The sequence below is a fragment of the Parus major genome, chromosome 6, assembly GCF_001522545.3.
Source record: "Parus major isolate Abel chromosome 6, Parus_major1.1, whole genome shotgun sequence".
NCBI classification, from domain to species: Eukaryota; Metazoa; Chordata; class Aves; order Passeriformes; family Paridae; genus Parus; species Parus major.
Genome location: NC_031775.1, coordinates 29,884,062 through 29,909,892, shown reverse-complemented (window position 1 = coordinate 29,909,892; position 25,831 = coordinate 29,884,062). Strand labels below are relative to the sequence as shown.

General features: G+C 43.6%; 1 protein-coding gene across 4 annotated transcripts in view; it reads right to left on the bottom strand.

Moving 5' to 3' along the window:
• Positions 1-25,831, bottom strand: part of TACC2 (transforming acidic coiled-coil containing protein 2) — a 117,787-nt gene that overhangs the window by 61,894 nt on the left and 30,062 nt on the right. For all 4 annotated transcript variants that reach the window (XM_015633006.3, XM_019007250.1, XM_019007251.1 and 1 more), the window contains 2 exons: positions 11,432-11,557; positions 5,845-5,976 (listed from right to left, as the gene is read on the bottom strand). In XM_015633006.3, the coding sequence (XP_015488492.1) occupies positions 5,845-5,976; positions 11,432-11,557 (258 nt within the window). Of the gene's footprint in view, positions 1-5,844; positions 5,977-11,431; positions 11,558-25,831 lie in introns of those variants that run through there.

Below are 25,831 nucleotides of genomic sequence, written 5' to 3'. Positions count from 1 at the left end.
TAAAATAAAAATAATAAAATTAATAAGAATAAAAATAACAAGAATAAAAATAATAATAATAAAAATAAGAAGAATAAAAATAATAAGAATAAAAATAAGACAAAACATAAATAATTGTGACCCCTCCTCACCGATCACTGCTTGGTTGCTAAGGTCACTGCTTAATCTAAATTGCAAGTGAGATTAACGGCATTAAGAGTTATGAATAACCAAGATGCCTGCTTAGTTATTGAAATTTCCAGCATGGGAATCGCAGAGGAAAGATAACAAAAGGGGCCCTGCACGGTGCTGCTCGGGATGCCGGGGGGGGCTCCAGGCTTTCAGAGGCCGGCAGTGAATTACGATCAGCAACGTGAGAACTGCCCACCCCGCAGGATTCCACGTTCCAAAGCCTCCTATGAAATTCAGGAGCCACACAAAGCGGCAGATTAGGTTTCCAGGGCTGAGCACAGCCCCGGCTGTGGGTGCCTCCTGCCCTGCCCTGGCTGTGTGGGATGTGGTGAAGGAGCGAGGGCTCTGTCCCACGGAGGAGACCCGAGAGAGGGGTCAGGGCAGCCAAACCCCCGTGCAGAGCTCACTCCTCACCTCGTGCAGCCTCTGCCCTCTCGTCTGCTCCTCTGCTTTCCCCTCCTGCCAAGGCACAGACACTTCTGCTTTGGATTCTGGGCTCCAGGCCTGAATTCCTTGGATGACAAACAAAACTTTAAACTCCTATTTACTGAATTTCTGGCCTAGGCTTCAGACTGGGACCACAAGCATCACCACACCAAAGGAGGGAGTTTGTTTTGCTGCTGAATGTGCCTCTGCAGACCGTGTCCACAAGCCAAATGCCCAAATTCCACTGATATCTCCAAACACCAGAACTGCAGATGCAGAACCATCACAGATGACAAGAGCTCATCTTGCTTCCACGCTTCTGAGTCTCTAAACATCCTGAGGTGTAAGATCCCTATGGCAGCTGGAGCCAGGCTTGTCAGGAGAGGAGCTGCCTAGAGCCAGGAGGGGACTGACATTTGTGAGGGCTCTCATTCACCTGCCCTCAGCTGAGAACATCAGTGTTGATAATGCTCTCCAGGAGCACCTTGTCACAGGAGATATCAGCAAGAATCCAAAGGGCTCCTGGCCTCAGGGCCTAAGCAAGGAATTAGATTATGAAAATGCAGGATGAAGAAACCAGGCAAGAACAGTATTCCCCCCCTGGTGCAATGCTCTGCTGTGGCTGCTAAGGATGGGTGGTCAAATGACTGCCTTAAAAGAAGTTAATGTACAGCTTCAATTTGATTTCATGAGAGTTAACACAAAATTGGTCTAAAGAATGTCTAGTATGTTTCAATGGTTTCTTTAAGCTTTTGTTTTTAGAAGATTTAGCATTAGAGGTAGAGTACCCTAAAAGCACATGCCACATTTCAGCACAACAGTGATTATTGAGAAATACAAAATATACCTGACAGCAGTTTTAGAGCATGTATTATCTGCTCTAGGACAAGAGGTGATCCCACACAAGTCCTCCACCCTCCTGGCGGTGTCAGGAGCTGTCACTGTGTGTGCCACAGCGCCAAGGAACAGCATCCCAAGCCAGGTGTGTAATTTCTGAACATGTACTGCCATGGTTTTCACAGGATGCAGAAGGATCAATGCTGTTCTAACACTCCTTGTGGATGGATTAATTAGTGTAACGACATATTCATTTTCATGCTGCTGAACCTGTTCTAGCAGCAAGGAAATTACCATAAACTGCCTGAGGGAACCTGTAAAATACACAGGAATAACAGGCAAACAGAGAGCTGCCATCACCCTTTTGTCCACCGCCTCAGACTGAGATCAGCTTTACAAGACACACAAATAATTGCTCTCTTTGAGCAAACCTGCAGGCAGGACACCCCAGAGAGCCCAAATTCCCAACCAGCATGTGGTTAGAGAACAGGTGACATTTCCCACTTGTGCCAAGCACCCATGAATGCTCTGCCTTTTAAAAATGGAGCTGCTGGCAGCTGTTTGTTGCACTGCTGCTGGCTGATGAAATGTGTCTGTGCCAGCACACACCATGGGGCTCTCTGGCCACCCTGCCCAGCAAACACACAGGACTGTCCCCCCACATCCTGCCTTCACCCAGTGTTTTGGGCTTGAAACACAGCAGACACCCTCAAATTTGATGCTATTAGTAATAAATCAAAGACACCTACACAAAGCATCCTCCTGACTAGGGGTGAGCAGTACTAAACACACCACTGGGGAGACAATCTCCTTAAAAAACCTGGAATGGTGGAAATGGATGAAGAGCAGGACTGTGGCTCATTCCTGTCCATTTTTTACAGGCTGGCTGGTTATATGGGAAGTATCTATTTTTCAGTGCTGTTTTTCAGGAGATGGTAAATGCTTTTCATGGTATCAGTCACAAAGATCCAACAAAAATCCTTGGGTTTGATTTACAAGAATTAAACAACTTCATTTCAATGCCTTCTGTCTGTTGCTATCATAAAAATACACATCACTTCACTTGTGCACCAGACAGCCCAGACACAAACAACTACTATCCAGTTCACATGACAACCATAAAACCCACAAAACTGCACCTTCCTTCTGCCCCAGAAAATCCCCAAAGCCAAAAAACCTGCAAACTCCCACATCTTGGAAAGAAAGAGGCATTTGTACCCCTCACTTGTACTTCTCATCTTTTCCTTGCTCAGTGCACATGTAAACTTAAATGTTGCAACACATTTCTTTTAAAAGGGTTAAATTCACTCAAGTAAAAAAAAAAAACTTGAGTTTTTGAATCTCATTTAATCTCGTTGGGGTTTTGAATACATCATGAAAAGCAACTCAGTCTAGGATTATCAGTGTTGGTCCAAAATGAAGGCAATACATTGATTTTTATTTCCTTAATTTTACACCAAGCCTCTCTGAAGGTGGGCAAAAGGAGAAAACTCAGTTTCAACACACCATCAAGCAAATAAAACCCAGAAGTCATAAAGCTTATCCTGTTTTGCTGCCTGACACCAATTATTCAGCTTTGCTTCCTCCCAGGGAAGCATTATGAAACATTTTGGAAACCAACAACATAGAAAGTTGAGCTTTGTGTAAACACTGTTGTGACTTTCTGCTTTCAGAGAGATTTGTTGCTTTGTTTCCAATTGGTTCCAGGCTCATTTCAGGAAAATTAGGTAAGACAGAAATGTGTATTTAATTTCAGAGATTCAGAGATCAACAGACATTCCCTGTTCATCCAAAGTCTCTCAAAATGTTCAGACTCCAGCCTGCCTTAGCTTTTGAAAGAAAACTGAGAAAAAGGAGGACCCAGCTTTCCATTCCCATCAGCCACACAGAATATCCCAGGTGCAATTTTCAAAGCAAGAAGGGAGGCTGCAGGAGAGGACATGCCCAAAACCAGCCCCTGGTTTTTGTTCTTCAGAACAAATCACATCTGTCTCTCTTCCTCGCAGGACAAAGGGATGGATCAGCTCCTCAGAGACTGCCCAGCTCTGTCCATAGGGCTTCCATAAAGAACCAGCTACTCTCTAGCAGTATTTCAGCACTTCTCTCAAATTGTGTGTCTGTGACACAGTTCACAATGTGATCTTCATAATCATAGAGGAGACTGCAAAGCCTCAAGGATCCATTTTGTAGAAAATCACACAGTGGCCCTGCAGTTGCACAAGTTCAGCACTTTGCCAGGCACTTGCCATCAATGTGACAAAGTGAAATACAACCCAATTTGCAAGCTATTATTTTCTGTGGCTGATTTGATTTGATACACAGGAATGACATAAAAATGCAAGGTAGTCCTGATCAGAAGTGTTTACATAAGGGGCTGATTACAACAGCAGACAACTATATGGACAGTAATAGCTTTGCTTTTCAAGATGGTGCAAGGATGATCTTTTGTCCCACAGACAGCTCTAATTCTCACCTTTATGTGCATCTTAATTTCCATTAAGATGGAAACGTGAACAAACACAGCAGTTCAACTTTGGAGAAAGAAGCTGTGTGTGACAGGATCACTATTCTCAAGGCATAATGAGGATGCTGGGAGTGCACATTTGGGCTGCTGACAAATCCTAGGCTGGATTTTCTTTCTGCATTAAGAAGTTCTAATACAACATGTTACCCAAAGAGGCTGTGGACTTCCCATCTCTGGAAGTGTCCAAGGCCAAGAGTTTCTTAGGTACACACAGATATTTACATTATTAAACACACTACATCAATATCAAAACAAAACAGAAACTTCAGAGGCACAAGCCAATCTAAACATGTAAGCAGAACAGCTCTGCTTGCCTGCAGAGTTCTAAAGTTATTTCTCCTGTCGTTGAAGCTGAATTCTAATGAAAAGGAAAAGAAAATGCCCATGTTCTAGTGGTTCCAATTTGGATTTGTAAACAACAGTAATTTGTGACTACACTACAGCACTCCCAGAATGTGAAAGTCAGGGTATCCGTAAAGTTCAAACAATTTTGGGTGATTATCTGGAAAGAGCCAACATCTCAGGGTATGTTCCAATTTAAAATCTCACCTGCCCATTTTTCTCCATTTTTTTAGAGGATAACCATTGTATCTACCCTTCAATTCAGAAAATCCTCTCCAGATGACAGAAATTGCATACTGGTGTAAAACTGTTCTGTTCTCCATCAGTGGTACACAGCTTGTAGTGTCATGAAGGAAAACTACAAAGATTTGGCCTGTGCTTCAGCAGCACATACACTAAAGGTGGAGACACCATTTTTCTGATCAAAACAATCAGGAGTTTAGAAGAAATAATTAATCAATGTTTCCTAGATATTATAGCTGCTAGTTTTTCCAGCAGCATTTGCTAATAGCTGTTTGTGCACTGTTCCACTGCGGAACACTTCTACTGTGTACATTTTAATTCAGAACTCAGAGTATCCTCCTGCTGACAGCAGCATCTTTTGACATTTCTGAACAGAGCTGTAGTGGCATAAATGTATTTCCTGTGGTGTCTCCTGTCTTGTATCCCACTTGTCACAAGCTGCCAGTGTGTATTGGTGGGGTGGAGAATGCTGCTCTCCAGGGAGTGCCCATTTCATACTCTCAGCTGTGCTGTGACCTTTTCCATTAATAGATGTGACAATAAGGGCAGGCCTTGATTGCTGAGCCACAAGAGCAGACTGGTTAATCACCCCCAGATAGGCGTCAGCTGAAGCTCTGACAGGAATATCCAAGCCCATCTCCACCATATTTGAGATGGGATGGTTGGGACATGATCTTTAATGTTCCTTCCAACCCAAATCATTCTAGGAGTCTGACTCAGTTTAGGGGTTTTCAAAGCAAAAAATGTGCTGGAGCACCTATCAAATGCTATGGCAACAATCAGTGTAAATCTGAGGCAGTGAAACATTTATTCAGGGAGAGTGAAACCAAGCTGAGAAACTTCTTCCTTTGCTACTGACAGTGACAATGCAAATCAGGTGTGGGGTGGGGATGATGCTGGCAACATCTGAAAGGGAATGAGCAGAACAGTCCTCTTAAATAGGACCTGATCTTGCAGTGTTTCACACCCAAAAACAAAACAAAACAAACTTTAACTTCAAGAAAGGAAAATATTGGGGAAAAACACCTGAAAAACCCCAATAGTTTAAAAAAAAAAAAATCAGCATAGTAACAACCAGTGTAGCCTAAGCTCCCTCTTCTGGAATTTTAGAGTAAATACACTGGATTAGCCAGGTCTTGGTAAGTCTAACATCTGGATTCAAAATCTAGCAGCAAAGTGTTCATGTAACTTAGACAAAACACCTGTCAAACTTAGTCAGCCTCTTTCACACGAGCAACATTTCTTAAGCAGAAGATGTAAAGACGTGGAAAAATCTTGCAACAACTGAAATCACACAATACCTTTTTTTTTCCCTTGTGAAACCTTTGGTTTCTTGAGCAGGCAGCTCTACACCATCACCAGGGGCCACAGCCAAAGGTACATCCTCAGAAATGTGGTTATCGACTTGTTTGAAGCTATCAGTCTTGGAAGTGCTGAAAAACAATTATTAAAAATAAGCTGACAAATTTCAGAAATGCCCATGAAGCTTTAATGAAGTCTCTTTATAGGATGAACTTTGGCTGGATCTACAGGAGCTGTAAGGAACACATCACCCCCTCCTAAATTCCCTTCTCTCTCCCATCTCCCACAAATTACTTCTTCCTACAAACATTATTTCATTTCTCAGCTAAGCACATAATCAGTAATATTGCAAAGACTACAGCTCTTATATACCATAACACTAAGTGCCAGAGGAATTAAAGTGTATATAAAATCAGTATAATAAATAAATCACTAATGACTGCTTTGCAATTCTCACACAGCCCTTTTGCCTCACTGTACAATATAGACATTCAATTAAATAATTTGTGTTTTAGCAAAAAAACTTAAAATCTGGGACTAAAACATTTTCTTACTTTAAAAGCTCTCCCTAGGCTGTAAAGCTAATCCCAGAACTCATTACATGCATGTTAAGTCCTCTGCTCAGGAGCGGGGCAGTGCCCACACAACTCCCCCTGCTCTCAGCCACACTCATTAAACCACTGACAGAAAAGGAACTAAATAACCAATGACTTCAAAAGCAAGAGCAGTTTAAGGTCTTGTGATACCACACTGTCCCTTCCAGGGCACCTCAGACACACCAGAGGGACAGAAATGTCCTGGGATAGCAGCTGGACACAACAACCACCCCTCCTGCTGCTGCCAGGACACTGACACAAGTGCTGATGGAAACAGGACGTGGCTGAGAAGCTTCTTACAGGTTTCCTGAACTAAATATTAACAGCTATCTTAGTCATTCCTTTTAAAGTTTTATCTCCTCTTCCCCCTGTAATGACACTGGAATTACAGGCAGCAGTTAAAGTGTGTTACTGATGAAGAGTTAGTAAGGTGCAGGGACAGGCTGTTCCCTTCTTTGGTGCACAGAGAGCACATCCCTGATTTAGTCACAATACACAGGAGCACGAGAACAGCCGCTTCCCAAAGTGCTCGTCCACTCAGTCACCAAGATCACCAAAGCTCTTTGTGAGTGTCATTTACCTTGACCAGCTTATACCCACGAAGCTGCTTTGTGCCATATGAGACAACTAACCAGCTGTTTCTTCTAAGAAATTCTCTCTGCTGTCCTCACTCCTTCCTTCCTTTCCTTCCTTCTGTTTGTCCAAACTGGCCTGATGCTGACAAGACACCCAAAACTTTCAGTCAAGTTAACACAAATAAATAAATAAATAATGAATAAAAAGCAGGCTGTTTCCTTTTTCATGCAAAGGCCTTTGTCCTTGGCTAAAAATGTCTCTGTACTAATATAGCAACAGCATCCCCTCTATACCAAGGCACTGTGACTATATAGGGGCACATGGAGAGCAGTGAAAGTAAGATTTTTAAAGCAGAAAAAAAGTGAACTGCTAAAAATAAGTGAATGCTGAACATCTGTTTGGAGAGCAAACAAAGAATTGCAAAACCCAAACAATTCACAAGAGGGCCCAGCCAAACAAGAGCACCAAAGGCACATAAATTATGGCCCTTGTGTTATGGACACACAAAGCTGTTCCAGTCCTACAGTAGCACCTGTTTCACACTCCTCACACAGGCCCAAAGGATCATCTGCAGCCCTTCAGCTTCCCCCTTTAAGCTCCTCCACATCAAGGGAGACAATTTTCAGAGATACTCTGACTAACAAGTGTCATTCCCAACACTAAAACAAAGCTTGCCATCAACACACAAGGAATTCCAGAAAAGCTCTGCCCCCCATCCTTCACAAAGCCGTGTGTCCACTCCTCCTCCTGCTCTGACAGACTGCACAAACTGAGGCAGGGGAGCACAGAACAGCAACCCTGTCCAAAATACACACTGTGTCCACTCTGAGCTCTCCAGCCTAACACTGCATCAATGACCATGTGTCAACTCACAGCACTTTATCACCTCACACATGAAGCAGCTACATTAAAACCTCTCCACAAAGAGAGCACACATCTTATTAAAACAAGATTTTCCATTCAACTTTTTTCTCAGCTAGTAATATTTTAATGGTTGCAGGAAGAATACTATCCTAAGGCCCAAATCTTCTCAGTGCACAATAAACTATACATTGACCAGTATTTATCCTGTGGAGTGATTAGAAAACAAGCATCTTCAAGCACCATCTCTTGCAAGCAAATCTCAAAAATTATTTTCTGACTATCTGTGTGCACAGATAAATGTGAGTACTCCTGCCTGCTTGTGCTGCCAACTCTAAGAAGTACAGCCCTAAACACATGCATCAAGTGCCTTTCTAAGCTGTCATTTTTTTCTGGGCATCTGCAGGTTTTGAGGTTTTTTCCCCCACAAGCCAGGAAGGAAGTCACATGGAACAGACAGACACTGCTCATAAGTGTTTCACACCTCTCACCTGGAGCCCAGCTAAGCTTTGGTCTTGTACAGACAGGGCTCTTATTTGCCTTCTCTACCTTTCCAACCCAAACATTCCTCATACAACACAGAAGTCCTGTTGAAGAGCTCTGCACCTGCAGAGTGAAGAGAAAGCTGTGTCTGGCCAAAACTTCTCCTAGTGCAACGTGCAATGGCAAATCAGAGTGAACTTGGCCTTTCATTGCTAAACAAAAATGCTTGGCAGAACCACTAGGAACTTTTTACCTAATTCTTTTCAGGGCACTTCTCTGTAGATAGAGTAAATAAAATCTTACAGAGCAGATGACAGCACATTGTGCCTGATCAATATGTTATCAGCAGGAGAAAGGCAGTCAGTCACCCTCAAGAAGCAAAACAAAGATAGAGTTTCCTGACTGGACAGATGGAGGGACAACCTGATCTCTTACTCTGCCCTGCCATCTGGAAGCCATTTAGCACAAACTGACCCCCATCATATATGCACCATTATTTTTCCCTGTCAAAGTGCACACCATCTGCATTATGTGATGCCCCTTGATGGGGAAATACATGGAAACAAAAGCAAATTTAGTAAGTGACTAAATATCTTGGGAGAAAACACTTTATGATTGCACCTTACTGCAGACAGACTGGAGTAACACCACGGCATTCAGGAGACCCCGTAACGTTTTCATTTTGCAGAGGTACCCAGCAGACATCACAGAGACATCACGTGTGTGTGCATTACAGAATTATATCCAGTCACATTGAAATGTGCAGTGGTGCAGTGCTTCTACATAAAATGACAAAAAAGCTGAGGCTTTAATAAGATTATCTTACTTATATTGGCAATAATCTGCTCCATGACACAGGTGAATTGTTGATGACAGATAAAGAAATGACATGAAAAAAAACCCCATCACTGAGGCTCTTCCATTAGGTAAGAAAAGTTCAGTCCTGCTTTTGCTGATCCTGAGCATAATCCCACTTGTTTTAATTCTTTCATTTGCTACCAACATTATTGCTCCCAGCTCAGGACCAAAGGCCAGGGAAGTCAGCAGAGCTGCACCATGACTGAGCACACAGGAGTTAAAGCAGAGGTGCAGCTGCACTGATTTAACCCCTCTTCTGCCGACCAGCTGCCACCTGGGGGTGGGCACAGTGGCAGCCTCTGGGTTTTCTACTGCTGGGACAGCAGGAAACCCCTCTGCAAGGCTCACAGACAAGTGACAACAGTCTGGACAGGAAAATCAGGTGGAGGAGAACAGGTAGGCTTTTATATCCAAAGCTGCACATGGATGCAAAATAAAGGAGTAAGGAAAACAAACAACACTGACAAGAGTTAACTTGTGCAGCATTTAAAAAAGCAAACAAAAGTGTTAAAAACAACAAACACAGAAGAACAACTCACAGCCAGCTTCACTCCAGCTGAGCACTGTATTTCTCTATAAGTTTCCTCTGTTTCAGGAACTGGAAAACTACCTACATCCAACGTGAAATACCCCTGGTTTGTCAGTTTTTAGAGCTGAACCCTTGTAAAAATCCTTGCAGCTCCCTCAAGGCCAGGATTTGGAAACAACAGCCAGATCCTGTGGTTGCTGCATAGTCTGTGTGCCCTCATCCCTACTGGGCTCAGCCACCCTGGATGGGGCAAGCACAGCTCAGCACAGCCTGTGCAGCTGGGGTGGAACAAGGAACCCCAACACACCCTTCAGACATTAACAATAAAGCATTTAAAAGGCACAACTTCTGAAGCAGCTCAAAAGAAAAGGTATAATATAATTAACTCGAAATTCCAGATTCATATGAGAATGCAAACAGAGTGAATTCATGAAGTTTACAAGAAACAGTGAATTAAAGCACTTGGAGACTGCTCTCCCTAAATGTTTAGTCGTAGACAGCTTGTGTGCCTTTTTCCCTGCAAAGAGCAAATTATCACCCCAAGGGCACACAATCTTCTGCTCCAGACTGTAGTCCAAAGACCATATACAAATCTTTCTGGCACTTTTGGTGTTAGTCTTTTTTCATGCTTCCACATTCAAAAAGTAGCTCACAGCTCCACCTCAATTAATGCTCACTCTTTTCTAACTGCCTCACTACTATTGCCAACAGTCCATTAGCAAGAAAAACAGAATCCACAAAAAACCATCAGTAACCCAATTACATTTGTTAAAAACAAAAGAAACACAACTCTTTGAGTAAAAACTTACAAGAAATGAAAGAAATCCACATCATTAGCTTTCCCACTGCAAGCTTCTCTAGATCGTCTTACTCTGACTGTAGGAAAAAGTTTGTTTCTCACAGACTCCCTCAGCCAGCATTGGTGACTAACCAGCTTGGGGACTGGTGGCAGACCAGGACGGGCTAAACAACAAGGTCACCCAGCTTTTAAGGTGGATTGAGCAAACCACACAAGGTCCCTTCAGCCTTTGATGGTGTGTTATTGTGACTTCAGCTAACAAATTTAATGCCAGCTTAAATATACTGTGTGTGTTTACACTCCACTGAACTCCCGGTGATTGAAGGGTACACACACCCTACAAGGCTTCCTCTATTGTTAAGATAAATTTATATGCCCGAAGATCCTGACAACCCCACCAGCACAAAGAAAGCAACAGTTTCCCTTCTCAGTGCAAGCCAAGGCAGACAAAAAGGCCAAAGTCCAGCAGAGATACCTGAATGCTTTATAACCAACATCATACTGTTAAAGAACTTCTCAAAGAAAACACTTCAAGGAATAGTTACCTTGTACTAATAAAAAAAAAATAAATATATATATAAGCACCTAAAAAAATATAGGGCATATATTGCACCTTCACATGTCATGAGCCTCCTATGTGCTGAAGTGACAGAATCTCAGGGAAAGGTAAAGAGCATCTTCTTTTGAAGGTTTCCACAAGAGACTGAAACTCTGCTGCAGATCTCTGCTGACAGATACAGGCAGACTGAGCAAGCCCATCTGCAAGCAGACATTTATATCCGTGCAGGGACCATGAGAGTGGTTCCTCGGGCAGTGCTGAGCTCCTGGAGCTCCATCCTCCCACAGCCACTGCCCCTGGCCCAGGGCACAGCTCGGGACAGTACCTGGCTGCAGTCAGCTCAGCAGCTCCCACGGGAACAGCATTTCCAAAGGCTGCAGACACAGCTAAGGGATGCTCACAGGGATCGAGGGGAGAAGCCAACTGATTATCATCACCTGGCCCAGGAGGGCTGTGGAGAGAAAAGACAGAGAGAAAGGCAGCCTTAAATATCTGAGTTATTGCAGAATTACTGTTGTTTATCCTTCTGAATCCCTGGGCTCGAGCATGAATGAGCTAACTTGCGTGTTAGGGAACACAGAGAAAGCTGGCATTTTTAATCTAAGTTGCTTTTGTTCCCACAGGACTGAAGTCTCTGGATTTTTGTCTGACTCACAACTGCAGGAGCAATGATACAGTACAACTCAACAGCAAATGAACCCCGCTGTGCTTCTGATTATGAAAAGCAAATGAGAAATGAAGCTGCTGCTTGAACAAGAGAAATGACAACATTTCCTCACTCAGATAAAATACAAAGAGCTCAATGTTAGCTTTCACCTGAGCTGGGAGTGCTCATCAGTGGGGGCACCAAGGTGTCCAGGTGCTGTGGAGAACACACACAGGGAAGACATCCAGCCTTGCCCCATTCCTGGGAAAAGCAGAGTGCCACTGAGTACCAGCAGCTCGTGACTGAAGAAACTTAAGTCTAAATTATTACTTCCTTACCTAACTTCAAATCTAGATGATTCCTGGATGATTCCCTACTGTAATTTACTGTAATTTAATTGTGAATCAAAAATGAGAAACAGTTAAACTTTAACAATGTCAGTGTTATTCTGGTAATGACTGAATGCTGCCATCTGAACGTACTCACACTGCCCATATTTTATCTAAAGGGTTCTGTAGCATGTTCATGTGGGAAAAACAATTACAACTCTGAGCAATTGACTGCCCACTCCGGTTTAACCACACCTGAGGGCTCTGCCTGTTGTAGGGAACTTTGAGCCAAGGTGTTTACAGGTTCTAAAGTCCTCTAGCTTATTATCATAGAGACTGGTTTTCATTCATTGCTGAGTTGCAACTGGGGCATCCCCTCTGCTTTGCCTTAAAATGAGGGGTTAGAAAGTAGATTTTGACAACAGCACTTTACAATTTATTTTTATGTACATAATGAGTAAACTGAGGAGATGGGCAGGTTTTCTTCTTGCTGTGACAGAGCACTATGACTATTCCCTGTTAACATGTAGAAAGCACAGCACAAACCCAAGCTACAACTGGAACTGCTGTGCCCCAATCTGGTGAGAAGTGTTTGCTCCTCACCACTCACGTTTCCTGCACAACCAACTCCTGGACAGGGATTTTCATAGTTTATGGACAAAGTAACCTGAAACTCAGGCTTGGGGAGGTGATGGAGAAGCTGCTCCTTGCCAAGCCACCCTGCTCTGTGCCGCACAAACAATGAAGCCATCCACAAGCTGCTCAAACGAGTTCCACAAGTGACATTCCCAGGTATCACAACTGCCTTTGGCTCTGCCACCAGGTCCCTGCTGTCAGCCCTCTGCAGCCACCAGCCCTTAAGGCAAATTTGTTTCAAGGACTGAGCTCCATGAAAAGGCCACCAAGCTTTTTCCATTCTGCTGCCTCAGTTCTGGGTCGAGCCTGGAAGAGCTCTATTTATTTTATCTACATAAAACCGCTTCCAAATTCTACTTATGACAAGCATGACTGAAATAGTTTGTGAAGGAAAATAGCTCACAGTTTAACAAGCAGTTGCTTACCAACAGCTGCAGCGAGCACACTAAACTCAGCCCAAAGACCACGGGGTTCAGACTGCTATTAGTGTGTCACAAGAGAAAGACACTGCCCATCAAGTGTCCTTGGGCTCTTGAGTTTCACAATTTCACTTTTGAGGCCTCTACTTAGCCTTGGAAAGAGATTTTCCAAGTCACTTTTAGAAGGCAGGTATGCAAATAACAAGTTTCAGGTGAAGCTGGACCCACAGTATTCATTATGTATCAATGAGTGAATGAGAAATAACTTCATAAAGCTGTCTAATTTCTTCTTAAACACAGCAGGTCTGATTCCATATAAGAAAGCTTCAAAGGAAGACAGAAATTTTAGATATATACAGGGACACACACAACTTGGCACACATGGACACAGAGACAGCGAGTGCTGGCTGCTCTGGTGGCTCTGTTTGCTGCTCTCCTCATCCCTGAGAAGCAGACCTTAAACCCCCGATTTCATAGGAAAAAAGCATTTTATAAAACACTTTGATACTGGTGCTGGAGACAGAAGGCAGCTAAGGGTCTTGGCATTTACTCCCTGTCCATGTTTTTCCAATCAGAAGAGCTGGATGTGGCTCCCTTTGAACAGTCAACAATAGCTCCAAGTTTACTCCAAGGGAAACCAACAAGCATTTCAAACTCTGCTATCTCCCAGACCCAAACATTTGGCTGCTTTTAATGAGATAACGGCAAGATTTATGGATCCTGCTCTTACTCCAGAAATCTCTGGAAAATGGCACCAACAACCACAAGGCAGGACTGAGCTCTCAGTGCTCTCATCACCCGCTGTTTTGTTTTCTTCAGGACACAAGATGTTCTCACCGGGTACAGCAAGCCTGACAAACACAATCCTTTAGATTTTATACTCGCCTTTCTAGTATCTTGGGCCAAAGAGCCAAATTTTTGAACCTCAGCTCACCCATACATAATTAAAAGTATTAATCAGTCACAGAAAAATATTGAGAGAATCTGCTACTTCTGTTCTTACACTGCAATTCTTTGGAAAGGAAAAAGATCTAGCAGCACCTAAATCAGTTTTAAATTCATTCATTCAAACACGCTGTACTTCATAAAATTTGATCCATTTCACTAATTCCTTCATATTATTATTTTTATCTTTTCACAGTTTAGTTTGCAGCTTATCTCTTACATTAATTATATTCACTGAAACAAACTTGGGGTCAAGAAAATCCAACAATAACCTGTTATAGTAACTCTGTGCCCCTTTGGTATTTCTGTTCTTTAAAAGTATTTCCAGGATTACTGGGACTCCTGTCAACGATTCAGCAGGGAAGGAGGTAAGAAGTTATTTCTCATATTAGAAATCAACATTACAGGTATCACAAACTAAAAACTTATTTAGGGAACAGCTCAGAAACTGCTGCATAAGATACACGCAAAGTATTAAAAACAAATCCCTCTTTCCCTCCTGAACTACTACTTATGAATTAATTTAAAACCCATTTAAATATCAACAGCATTTCAGGAAAAATACAAGATTCTAAGATTAAAATGGAAAGTGTGGCTTTTTTTCCCAAGGAACTAAGGGAACATCCATCCCCACAGGACAAGTCCCTACACCAGCAGCAGCTTAAAAGCTCAGACACAGCAACAACAGGGGGTCACTTTTGCTGGTCACTGGGCTTAGATTTAGCCAAGGTTTTACTTTTATCAGCTAAAAATGAACTCACAGTCAAAAGTTCAAGTTTTGGGCAATACACTACCTTTTGTAAACCCAACAAAAGACCTACTTATGCATTTAAATATGTGATGTGGGAAAAATCTCTCAAATTCCGTACTCTGAAGAAGAAACACCTTAAGCACCTCGCACCAGCACTTTGTATTTAGGCTCAGCCTGGGCCAGGCTGAGTCCTGCTGAGCTGGAACTGTGCAAACACAGTAATGAAGGTATCCAAGAGATGAACTGGCATGCGTTAATTAAAAGCAAATAAAACTCCCATCACGCAGAGGAAACACGAGTTTGATGCTCAGTGCATGGCAGCAGAACTACACTTATGGAAAACAGGCACTGTCACCAAGACACCAGAACTGGCTTCTGGGGGAATGACTCCAGATTTCCATGGTGTTCCTCTGAGCAGGACTCGAGGAATCAGCAGAACAGGTCTGGGTGCCGGGTGACAGTGCCTGGAGCACCCAGGGAGAGCCAGCCCTGGCAGCACCTGAGTCACAGCTGTCCCCAAGGGAGGGACCTGCTGTCACCCCGGCTGGCCACAGCCCATACGGGAACACGCGGCTGTCCAGCTCCGGACACAGGGCACCAGCACCAGGGGAGTCCCTTCTCTTCCAGCACAACTCCATCCCAACAACACGAGGAAGGCAAACAAACGCGGGAGCTGGCTCTGGAGACATGAAAGAATTTTTTACAAGACCTCCTGAAGGCAATTCCCCACCTGTGGAAAGCAGCCCCAGCTGTGCAGCAGCTGGCAATGCCTGCAGGTAATTCCCGATGTTCTGCTGGAGCGGAAGCAGAGCGCTGTCGCTGTCAGGGCGCATGCAGAGGCATTCTCAGAAAGTGTATTTTTCTGGCACTCTTTGTGGAAACCCTGACAAGATAGAGGAGTTATCTTGGCAGGGGATGGTGTTTAGTCACACGTTACCTGAGGGCCTGCACTTCCTCTCTCACCCTTGCTCAGAAATCCCTTAATTTCTGTAACACGCGCACCCAGATTGATCACTGATATGATTAGCTATAACAATAAAATAGAATTTATTTTTTTTTTTTTGCCGGAGCATTCTACATTACTCTGGTCGCATTAAAACTTAGGAGTGAGTAACTACATTAAACAAGCACAACTACATTAGATTAAAATACTTAAAGGGACTGAAACGTGTTACAGCACTACTTCCCTTGCGAGCTAAAAGAAGGACAGCGGAAAGCCACATAAAAGTGTCAGAAGTATAAATCACGCCTGCACAGGATGAATAAGCATATTTGCTGTAATAACTGTCAACCATTAAAAAAAGCCCATCCCGTCACCACGGAGCAGCTTTCAGAGCCTCGGAAGGGCTCTCGGTCACGTCCTGATGTCATCGGAGCAGGATTTCAAAGTTCCCAAATTCCCAGCCTTCCCAGCCAGCAAACCTGAAGTTCCTCAGTGCAAACAGCACTCACAGAGTCTCCTCCTCACTCGACCAGAAACCCCAAACCCAGCCAGAAACCAGCGCAGGAGCCACAAAACCACCCAGTCTTTTTTTCTGGGGAGAGGGAAGGAGAGTCAATCCTGACCCAGCGCTGGAGGCAGCGCTGTGGGAGCGGGAGGAACAGCTGCCAGAAGTTAAAATAAATAAATGAAATAAATAAATAAATAAATAAATAAAAAGGAAAGAGGGAAAAAAAAAAAACAAACAACTTTCCCACTCACAAAGTGTCTACTTACCAACGCCAGGAAATAATCACCAGCGTTCCTGCTCGCACTCATCCTCGCTGGCAGCACAGCCCCGGGCGCAGCCCTTCGCTCGGCCAGCGCTCCCCTGCGCTCCCCCCATCGCGGGCGGGCACCGCCGAGCCCCGCTCCCTCTGCTGCTCCGGGAGCCTACAAAAGGCCGAGGAAGAGGAGCCCGGAGCTGCTGCTGCTCGCAGGCTCCTCCCATGAGGCTCCCCGAGGAAAGGCCGGAGCGGCCGCGGTGCCGCGCCCGGGTCCTCCCCCGGCGCTCCCGGGCAGCGCGGCCCGCCCGGCCGGCACCGCTCCCTCAGCTAAAGCCCCGGCCCGCAGCGCTCCCTCAGCTAAAGCCCCGGCCCGCAGCGCTCCCTCAGCTAAAGCCCCGACCCGCATTTATCCCGCAGCAAAAACCCCGGCCAGCCCCGCTCCCTGAGCAAAACCCCCGGCCCGCACCGCTCCCTCAGCAAAAACCCCCGGCCCGCACTGATCCCTCAGCAAAAACCCCGGCCAGCCCCGCTCCCTGAGCAAAAACCCCGGCCAGCCCCATTCCCTCAGCTAAAGCCCGGTCCCGCACCGTTCCCTGAACAAAACCCCCAGCCAGCCCCGCTAGCCGGCCCGCACGTGGCTTCTCTTCTGTTTATCCAAGTTTTTCTTCCTCCCCCCTCCCCGGTTTTACGGTGGAATTTCAGAGTTTCCATCCGCTGGAGGTGGGGGGTTGTGGAGAGATTGAGTTACGGTGATTGTAACGCTTAAAGCACACACGCATAGCTCCCAAGGCTTTAAAAGCCACTCAAGAACAGCCTGGTTTAATTCATGGTGCTGGGCAGCATTTTTTTTTTTTAAGTTTCAGGCGGCAAGAATGGTCTTTTGCCCAACTTTAAGAAGAACTTTTAAAAATGTTTTCCGGATGCAGACATAAAGTTTTTTAACAGCTTTCACCGAAGCGCTGTTTATAGCTAAGCAAATAATTTTTTAAAAAAAATCTAAACCAAACCATTTTTAATCCTAACTTAATTGTTGGGTTAAATTCCAACTCCTAAATGCAGGTTTTCTCATAGGTTTCTTTACCTGCCTTCATATAGGTTAATCTTTACCTGCCTTCTTAAAAGTTCCTTTACTTGCTTTGAGTTTCTTTCTTTCCATAGGTTTTTACCTGTTTTCTTACAATTTCTTTACCTTGAACAAAATGGAGCAGCTTTAATTATTAATCTCTTGGGTTTCCTATGGGTTTATTACAACACAAAAGAAGGGCTTTATAGATAACTAAGTCTGCATGGGGATACACCAAATTCCATATACGAGCTGCCAGCACCCAAGGAATTAATTGAGTTTCTCCCCAGTGAGATCATTATCATGTTTGTAACATGCCATACAATAACCATAAGCTTTATGGTATCTCTCCCCACAGCAAGAGAGTTGGTAGTTTGGGCATTCGGTAAGCAATCAAAATATTTTGGATAAAATGCTGGGGCTACCAAGACTCAATTTAGCTGAGTTAGTTTCCCAGCTGACTCCATGTCTCCAAACCCTTCAGCTGTCACATCTTGGGTGACAAAAGTAACACTTCCTCCTCAGAAATCAGCCCCTAGCAGGACTGTGCATCTCCTTTTAATGTTAAAGTACAGTGATGATACCTTGTGGACTTCTCAAAGCATCAGTTCAGAACTAGGCTGCAGGGGGGGAAATATATTATTCACTTCTTAATTTTTTAACTCTTTTGTGTTAAAAAAGTTAACTGTTTCTACTTCTAGCCCTTTTCTGATCTTCTGTAGGCACAAGCAGGCAACAGGTTTTCGTTCAGGTAAATTTTGTGTTAGAGAACTTTCCCATCCAGTCTGAGAGCAGAAGACGGGGATTTCCCCTCCACGTGCTCATTGCTGCTTTTAACAATTCAGATACCTGTCCAGGAAATAAAACACTATACCAAATGATCCCCAGACACCAAATAATGGGTTAAATGGGTTAAAATGAAAGACATAAAGAGTGCCAACATCATCTGGGCTGCAGGACATGGCTTTTCATGGGGCAAACACTGTGCATGGGGTGGGGAGAGCTCACTTGGTAGCAGGAATTGGAGCCAGTAGCACCCACTCTGACAGCAAGAATTAAGATGAGCCTGAGAGTTAAAGCTTTCTGGGGAGAGCATCTCTATCATATCCTGCTCCCTGAGCAGTAGGAAACCAGCCATGGAAAAATTTACTGTGATTTTTGATACAGGTACAAGGATCCAGTCCCTCTCTCATTTTGGGGGGAATTAACCTCTTTTGCCATCTGGAAGCCATTTCACAAATAGCTTCTGCAGGTATAACAGCCCTGGGGGGAGGGAAACCCTGGAAAGAGGATGATTCATTAAAATAAAATTTTATTTTCTTTGCGAGCAGCAGTCTGGCTCAAAGCCGTGGCCACAGACGAGCCATGTCCCTGCTAACAGAACCAAACCGAGCATTTTTGGAATAAACTCTAATTTTTCTCAGACAACATACCTCTTACCTGTTTATCCCTTAGCCTTTTGCTGTGCCAAAACCCTTTGACCTACTGTGAAGCAATTTCAACCCACCTTTGCCACAGAAACATTTCCAATTGTCTCCCAGTGCCCTTTGCTATTTAGAAGTGGGAATGTGATAGGAGGAAACTCCAGGAAAGGCTCAGGTGTGCCTGAGCTACCTGACAGGGCTTGGGGAATGCAGAGGGAACTGAAAAGCAGCAGGGAAACAAGAGATAAGCTCCCAGCAGACAATGACAGGGCAGGGGTGGCTGGGGCAGATCAGAGCTGCCAAGGAAAGCCTTGTGAAAGGTTTCTCTGGAGGGCAGAGCTGGACCAGAGCGGTGAATGGCTGCTGAGAGGGACTGGGAGCAGGAGATATCCCATGGGATGGCTGTGCCAGAGTCCAAACCCTTCCCTGGCTCCCAGGGAACCACTGCAAGGGAAGTCCAGAAAGCATCAGGATTAGCACATGCCAGGGGGGACACTTTTAAAAATGTAAATCATGGACTCACAGAATGGTCTGGGCTGGAAGGGACATCTGCCAGGAGCCACTCCTGCCATGGCAGGGACACCTTCCACTATCCCAGTCCACTCCAAGCCTTGTCCAACCTGGCCTTGGACACTTCTAGGGATCCAGGGGCAGCCACAGCTTCTCTGGAAAACCTGTGCCAAGTTCTCATCACCCTTTCAGGGAAGAATTTCTTCCCTATATCTAATCTAGCCCTGCCCTCTTTCATTTTAAAATTCTCCCTTGGCCTACCACAGCATGCCCTTGCAAAAAGTTCTGTGTGATTTTAAATTGTTCTTTGTGCAAACTTGGTGCCCATTTTAAGACTTTTCTGCAACAAATCCATATAAATGTACTTCAGTTTGTTTAGACTAAAAGAGGAGTTTCTTGTTTGCATTTCCTAACCAGAGGTTCAGAGTCATTCACTCTGCAAAACCACAAAGCCAATTAACTGCAGAGCAGCCTGGCTGAGATACCAAGCCACGTCTGTAACAACACACCTGAACTTTATATTCCCACTACTTTCCACATACAAATTGCCCACAACCATCATTTGTGGTGGCTGAAAATTAGGTTGTGCATTTCCCAGCAATTTTTACTTGGAGAGGCTTTAGGATGGCTGTCTCTTTAAATTCCCAGACTTTCACTTAAATCTAAAGGAAAGTTTAGTGTTAACCCATTTCATCTTGGAGGATGAAAGTGATGGGAAACTGCCATTTTACAAATTTCCAATTAAGTAAGATTGGTTTTTAGAAAACCCTAGGCTAGACTCAAAGCCTCACAAATTCCAGTGATAACTTCACTAGCAAACCAAGTTTATTTAGAGTTTTACCAGAAGAACAATATTTGGAGAATGGTAGACGTAATGTAAGTTTCATGTACCATCACAACACATTAAAAAAAAGAAAGAGAAGATGTGGAAAATCTTGGAGACTTTTAAATATTCAGCAAAACTAACTCTGTATTTTGAGTCATTTAATGACATTGTTTGGAAGGGGAAGTGGAATTTTTAAGTGTCTATTTATTTTTTTCCTTAGTTGTTAGTAACTGAGCAATGCATTCATGCTTTTTGCTTCCATTCCAGGAAACAAATCCAATCTTCTCTGTCTGCTGCAGAGTTATTCTTAGCAGGCTTTGATATTTCTATCAGCTAGGAGAGCATAACAATGTTATCATGGTTACAAATTCCAAGGATTTTACATAAGCTCTTGAGTGCCTTTAAAAAAAAAAAAAAAGGCTTTATTGATTACACTGTTTGTGTTTCCTCAGCCAATACAGCTAGGAAAAACAGTCTGGAGAATAATTAAAAAAAAGCAGTTTGATGAGTTTCATGGAGCACATGCTCCATGTTTTTCAGAGCACCATGGACAAGGAGAAGCCAAGATTGACAAGCTGGAGGCTGGGAAACAGCAAGCCAATGAATCACTTAAATCCTAATACATACAGCCTGTCTTCCTAATGTGATTTTTTTTAATCTGTTGAAACAAGTATGCACCCCTCTTATTTAAGCAGAGCAGGACAACTGTGAGTAAAGTGCCTGTAGGATGGTCTGGGTGGGAAAGGATGACAGGACAGGGCAGAATTCTCCCTGGCTGGGATCTCTCCAGTGGAGCAGAGATTTTGGGCCAGCATTTACCCACTTCAAGGGCAGGCTGCAGCCTCTCACCCAGCTGTCTGGAAAGGAATGTACCAAGAGGGAAAGCAAGTCAATTAGTGAAATTAAATTGGAAACAACCTTGTGGAGTCCTGAGGCACTTTTGGGCAGCTGGTTATTTTACTGGGGCTGGTGGATACCAAAGAGAGGCAGTGGGGAAGAAGAACGATTGAGCCTGGCTGAACAGAGAGGAGATGCTGAGCAGGTTCCAGCAAGGAGAACAAGATTACAGCGACATTCTAGGGCTGGTCCTTCCCCAGGCACAGAATGGTGGCAATCAGCTTTCACAGGGACCTTAGAATCCAGAACAATTACACCTTTGATTGCAGCAATTAACATTTCTGCACTTATTACTGCAACTTGAGAGAGAGAACTTCTTTTAGGCCAAAGAGTCTCCACTGTAAGAATTCACCTGTGAGGTGAGAGTAGATGATCAGGCCCAAATGGACCCATATAACATATTTCTTCTTATTTTTCCAGGGTACCCAGATGTTAAGGAGTTGCAATAACTAAAAAATCCCCTCTTGTTCTTAGCAATGCATCTGTGGATTCCCATACACCTTGGACCAGTATTGATAAGACAGGCTCCAGAGAATCAACATAAAAGATAGGAGGAAAAATAGAAAGAAAAAGGTAATTCAAGAACAATGGAGCTCTAGCTCTTCAGACACATCCCTCTGTCTGTAATTGCTGATTTCAGAGATGCCCTCCATGGAGTTCAAACATGGGGCTAATCCTACTTTGCATATTCTGTTAGACACAGGGACCATGGAAGAAGCTCCATGGTATATCCTATTTTCCAAGAAGCCAGAAGATATTGTGTTGGAACAAAAGAACAGGGCATCTCTGTAAGATTCAGAAATGATTTTGAGAAAACAGGTAGATTACTTAGAAGAAGCCAGGTTGAAAAATACATCTGGAGAAATCTAATTCGGAAGAAAAAGGAAAGTGATCTGAAAGTAATTTTTATTTAATGAGGGAAGAAAACAAAAAATAATGCTAAACTTCCTGTCCAGACATTGGACTAAGTATGGCAGTGTCCACATTGGATTTCCTCAGCAAATTTCTGTATTTGATTAAAGAAATGTAATGTCTTGAGAAACACAAGGATGTGTGAAAACAGCAGCTCTTGTATCACCTATCTGTGTCAATACCTACCTCATGAATGTGTGGCATGGTCTCACACACCTGGTTTTTCACTGGAATGTGTTTGAATATAACAGGGCATACTATCCAATCAGCATTTTACAAATACTTTACAAATTTCATAAATACTTAGCTGCTGCCTAAACCAGAGGTCAGCTCTGTCACTGGAATTCATGAGAGTAGCTGGCAAAACTCCCTTTCACTTCCCAGAAAGCCATGGGAGATGTTTGTTGGGTAAGAGCAAAGTTATCTTCATTTTTACTCTTCTGTGAATAGGAGAACACCAAAGTTAAATATCTCAGCCTTCACACAGATGAAATTCCCACAGAGCTGCCCATCCTGTTCATTTAATTCAGGACTGCAGGCATCTCCAAAGGCACAACTGTACTAACAGCTGCACCTACTAAGGATAAAAATGACAGTGAGAAGAGAGGAAAATAAAGAGAAAGAATTCAGATACAAAAGAAGAAGGACAGGAGAGATAAATAACCTGATTCATTTTGTGCATTTCATTTATGTGTAAATCACCTCCAGCTACTTTTCCCTTTGCTTTGTAAGCCTAAGATGCTACACACCTGAATTGATTTTGAAGTTAAAAAATAGGGAAATAAAGAGCTGTATAATCAGTGTTTTGACAAGTTACCTTTTAACTCCAAACTCTTGTTTTCAGATGCTAACAAAAAGCCTTAGTGCTCAAAACCCACTTGCCTGATCTGAAAAGCAGTTCTACATTCCCCACCTCATCCAGCAGGACTGTTAAAATATTTAATATTGTATTTGTCATGCAGACAAAAAAAAGACCAAGTCATATTTACTAAGAAGTGAACATTCTTGCCAATTTTTGATGGCAAGCACAAAGAATGTCTGGACCAGCTTTAGAGATCTTGTCTGACCTATGCAGAGGACATGAGGAATGTTTTTCAAGGAGTTTTGCTGACTCCAACTGCTGCCATGTACTTCCCATATAAAAATATTGTTTTGATTGGTAAGTGATGGCAGTCAGTGCAGCAGAACTCTGCATTCTCTGAGAGCATGGGTGTCACTGCTTGCTGCGTGTTTGCAGTCCCCTGTGCCCTTCCCTGACTGCACTCCCAGCCCAGCTGAGCCCCTGAGCATCTCTGTGAGCCTGGAGCACCCAGAGGCTGGAGAACAAACCCAGAGTTCTGCCAAAGCAACAAATGCAATGTGCTCTCTGTACCTGCACATCTGGGAGTGACTCCACAGCCTCCCCTTCACAGAACTCCCTCACAACTTCTTCCAAGAGGCAATGGCAGCTTGCATGTGCCAGCCAGTTGAATTACAGCAGCTTACCAAAAATCCAGCCCACCTCTAAACATCCTTAAAATGTTGCCATCGTTTCCAATTTTATTCCACTCTGCTCTGCTCAACATCTGTCACAGTCCATGGTGCAAACAGGAGCATTTCAGGGACTTAAGGACTCCCTGTGCATGAAGGAACCTCCTTTATCCCTCCATAAAAGAAAGATGTGTTGGTTACATTACAAATATATGGGTTACATTACAAATATATAGGTTACATTACAAATATGTGGATATCCATTGCAAAAGAAGGAAAAACAAACAAAAAAACCAACTCAAGTCCTGATCTTCCAAGTAAACCTCAGACAGAGAAGTGAAGCAAATGGATGCCCAATAAGTGGGAATATTAACATTTTGATACCCAAATGTGGCCATTAGGAATACAGGTTTTCTGTTGTTGACTTGGTAAAGAGAGTTAAAAGCATCAAAGAAATTTGGAGTTTTTTTCAGTCTTTCACAGACAGGTTTGCCAAAATCCAACTCTTCCCTGCTTCTGCTGTTAGCAGAACTGTAGTTCCACAAGGAAGTGTAGCTTCAGCCACCATCTCCTCCCCAAAAATGAATGAAATGTCCTTTTTGCAGAAGATTTGAAGGGGAGTGATTGGTGCTGTACTGTTGCCTGCAGACCTAAGGGTTCTCCTCATCAGTTGACCAGAGCTGTCCCTGTAAAGGTGGTGGGGGCAGGAATCACTGCAGGAATCAGTGCTTGGATTCACTGCTCATCTCCAGACCAGCCTCCTCCCAGGCCATAGCCACAGAGGGAAGAAATTCCTCTATTTCCTCTCCAGGAGGAAATCCCAACAAGAATTTAAGAGTTATATCACACAACTTTACCCCTCAAGCACAACTCAGTGGGGTTTCAGCATCAGGGATCCTGTAAGAGAGGGAGTTATCTAGAAGAGGTGGAAGGGGAAGAAAGCAAAGCTGATAAAATTCAGAACCTTCTCCTTCTCAGTAAGAAGGTTCTGAATGGTTCTAAGAACCGTCTCCTTCTCCTAAACATAATTTACTTTGTATTGATAATTATTTTGATATCTGGGGAGGAATCTTTCTCCCTGGAATCCTTTATATCAGGTCCATATCCTCACAGTCAGCTCTGAGAAATGTGCTCCTCAGTTTGTATGGCAGTTTATCCTCTGCAAGGATGGCAGGGCAATAAATCACTGCAAAGCACTCAAAGCTTGGTGGCTGACGTATACAGCATGTGAAATACACCCTGAAATGTAATGATACAAACAAACCCAGTTGTAATCTCAGGAAAACTGGATTGCTCAATGTATTGGACCTGATGAAGACAGACCAGGCAGCTCAGCTAATGCTCTCTGCTTCTTTTTTGTGATATAAATGCATGTTGCTCTAAAAATGAGCCTGACCAGGGCAGAGGCTCCTCTGGACCTCTGAGAGTCCCCAGTGTTTCAGCCTTTTGGACAGCCACAGTCCAAAATGAGCAGCTGCCTGTTGATGCAAACCCTCATGCTGGAAAAACAGGTGATAATGAATTCTTGAAGCATATGCAAGCATTAAGCAACTACTCCGTGAATTGTCAGCAGCTGTTTCAAGAGCCCTGCCCTGCTTGCCACAGGTATTTATTTAAAGTATGATACCCACCCTGATATGAAACACAAGCACAGACTTATGCACTGCCCAAAGTCCTTTGTGGCTCCTGAGCCAGCCCATGCCAGCAATTTGTTTGGGAATTTCAAAGCTACCCACTGTGAAGCTTCCCATTGTGTAAAGGGAAGCAAACAGAAAAGAAAGGACCTCAAGAGAAATAACAGGGTCTCCTTTCCTTGTCATTTTATAGACAAATCCTTCAAGAGAAAGTCATATAGCTGTCCTGGTTTCCAACACCTCTAATATTTTTCTAGTATATATTCTGCTCACACAATTAGATGACATTCAGCCTCCATCCATAGCAGGCAAAACCCCCTCACATTCTCACCACAACTGAACCACTTCAGGTATTTTCACTTACAATATAGTTTTATCCTCTCAGCCTTGAAGGAATGTGGCACTGGAACATTTTCCCTCGTTGGTCAGTTAGTGCCATCTGTGGTTTTGGGATTACTTAGAAAGATTCCACCTCTGCAGACCATTTATTAGCATTGTCTGATACAGTTTGGCTTTTCCCTGTAGCCCTGTGCTCTGCTGTTATCTCTGCCATTGC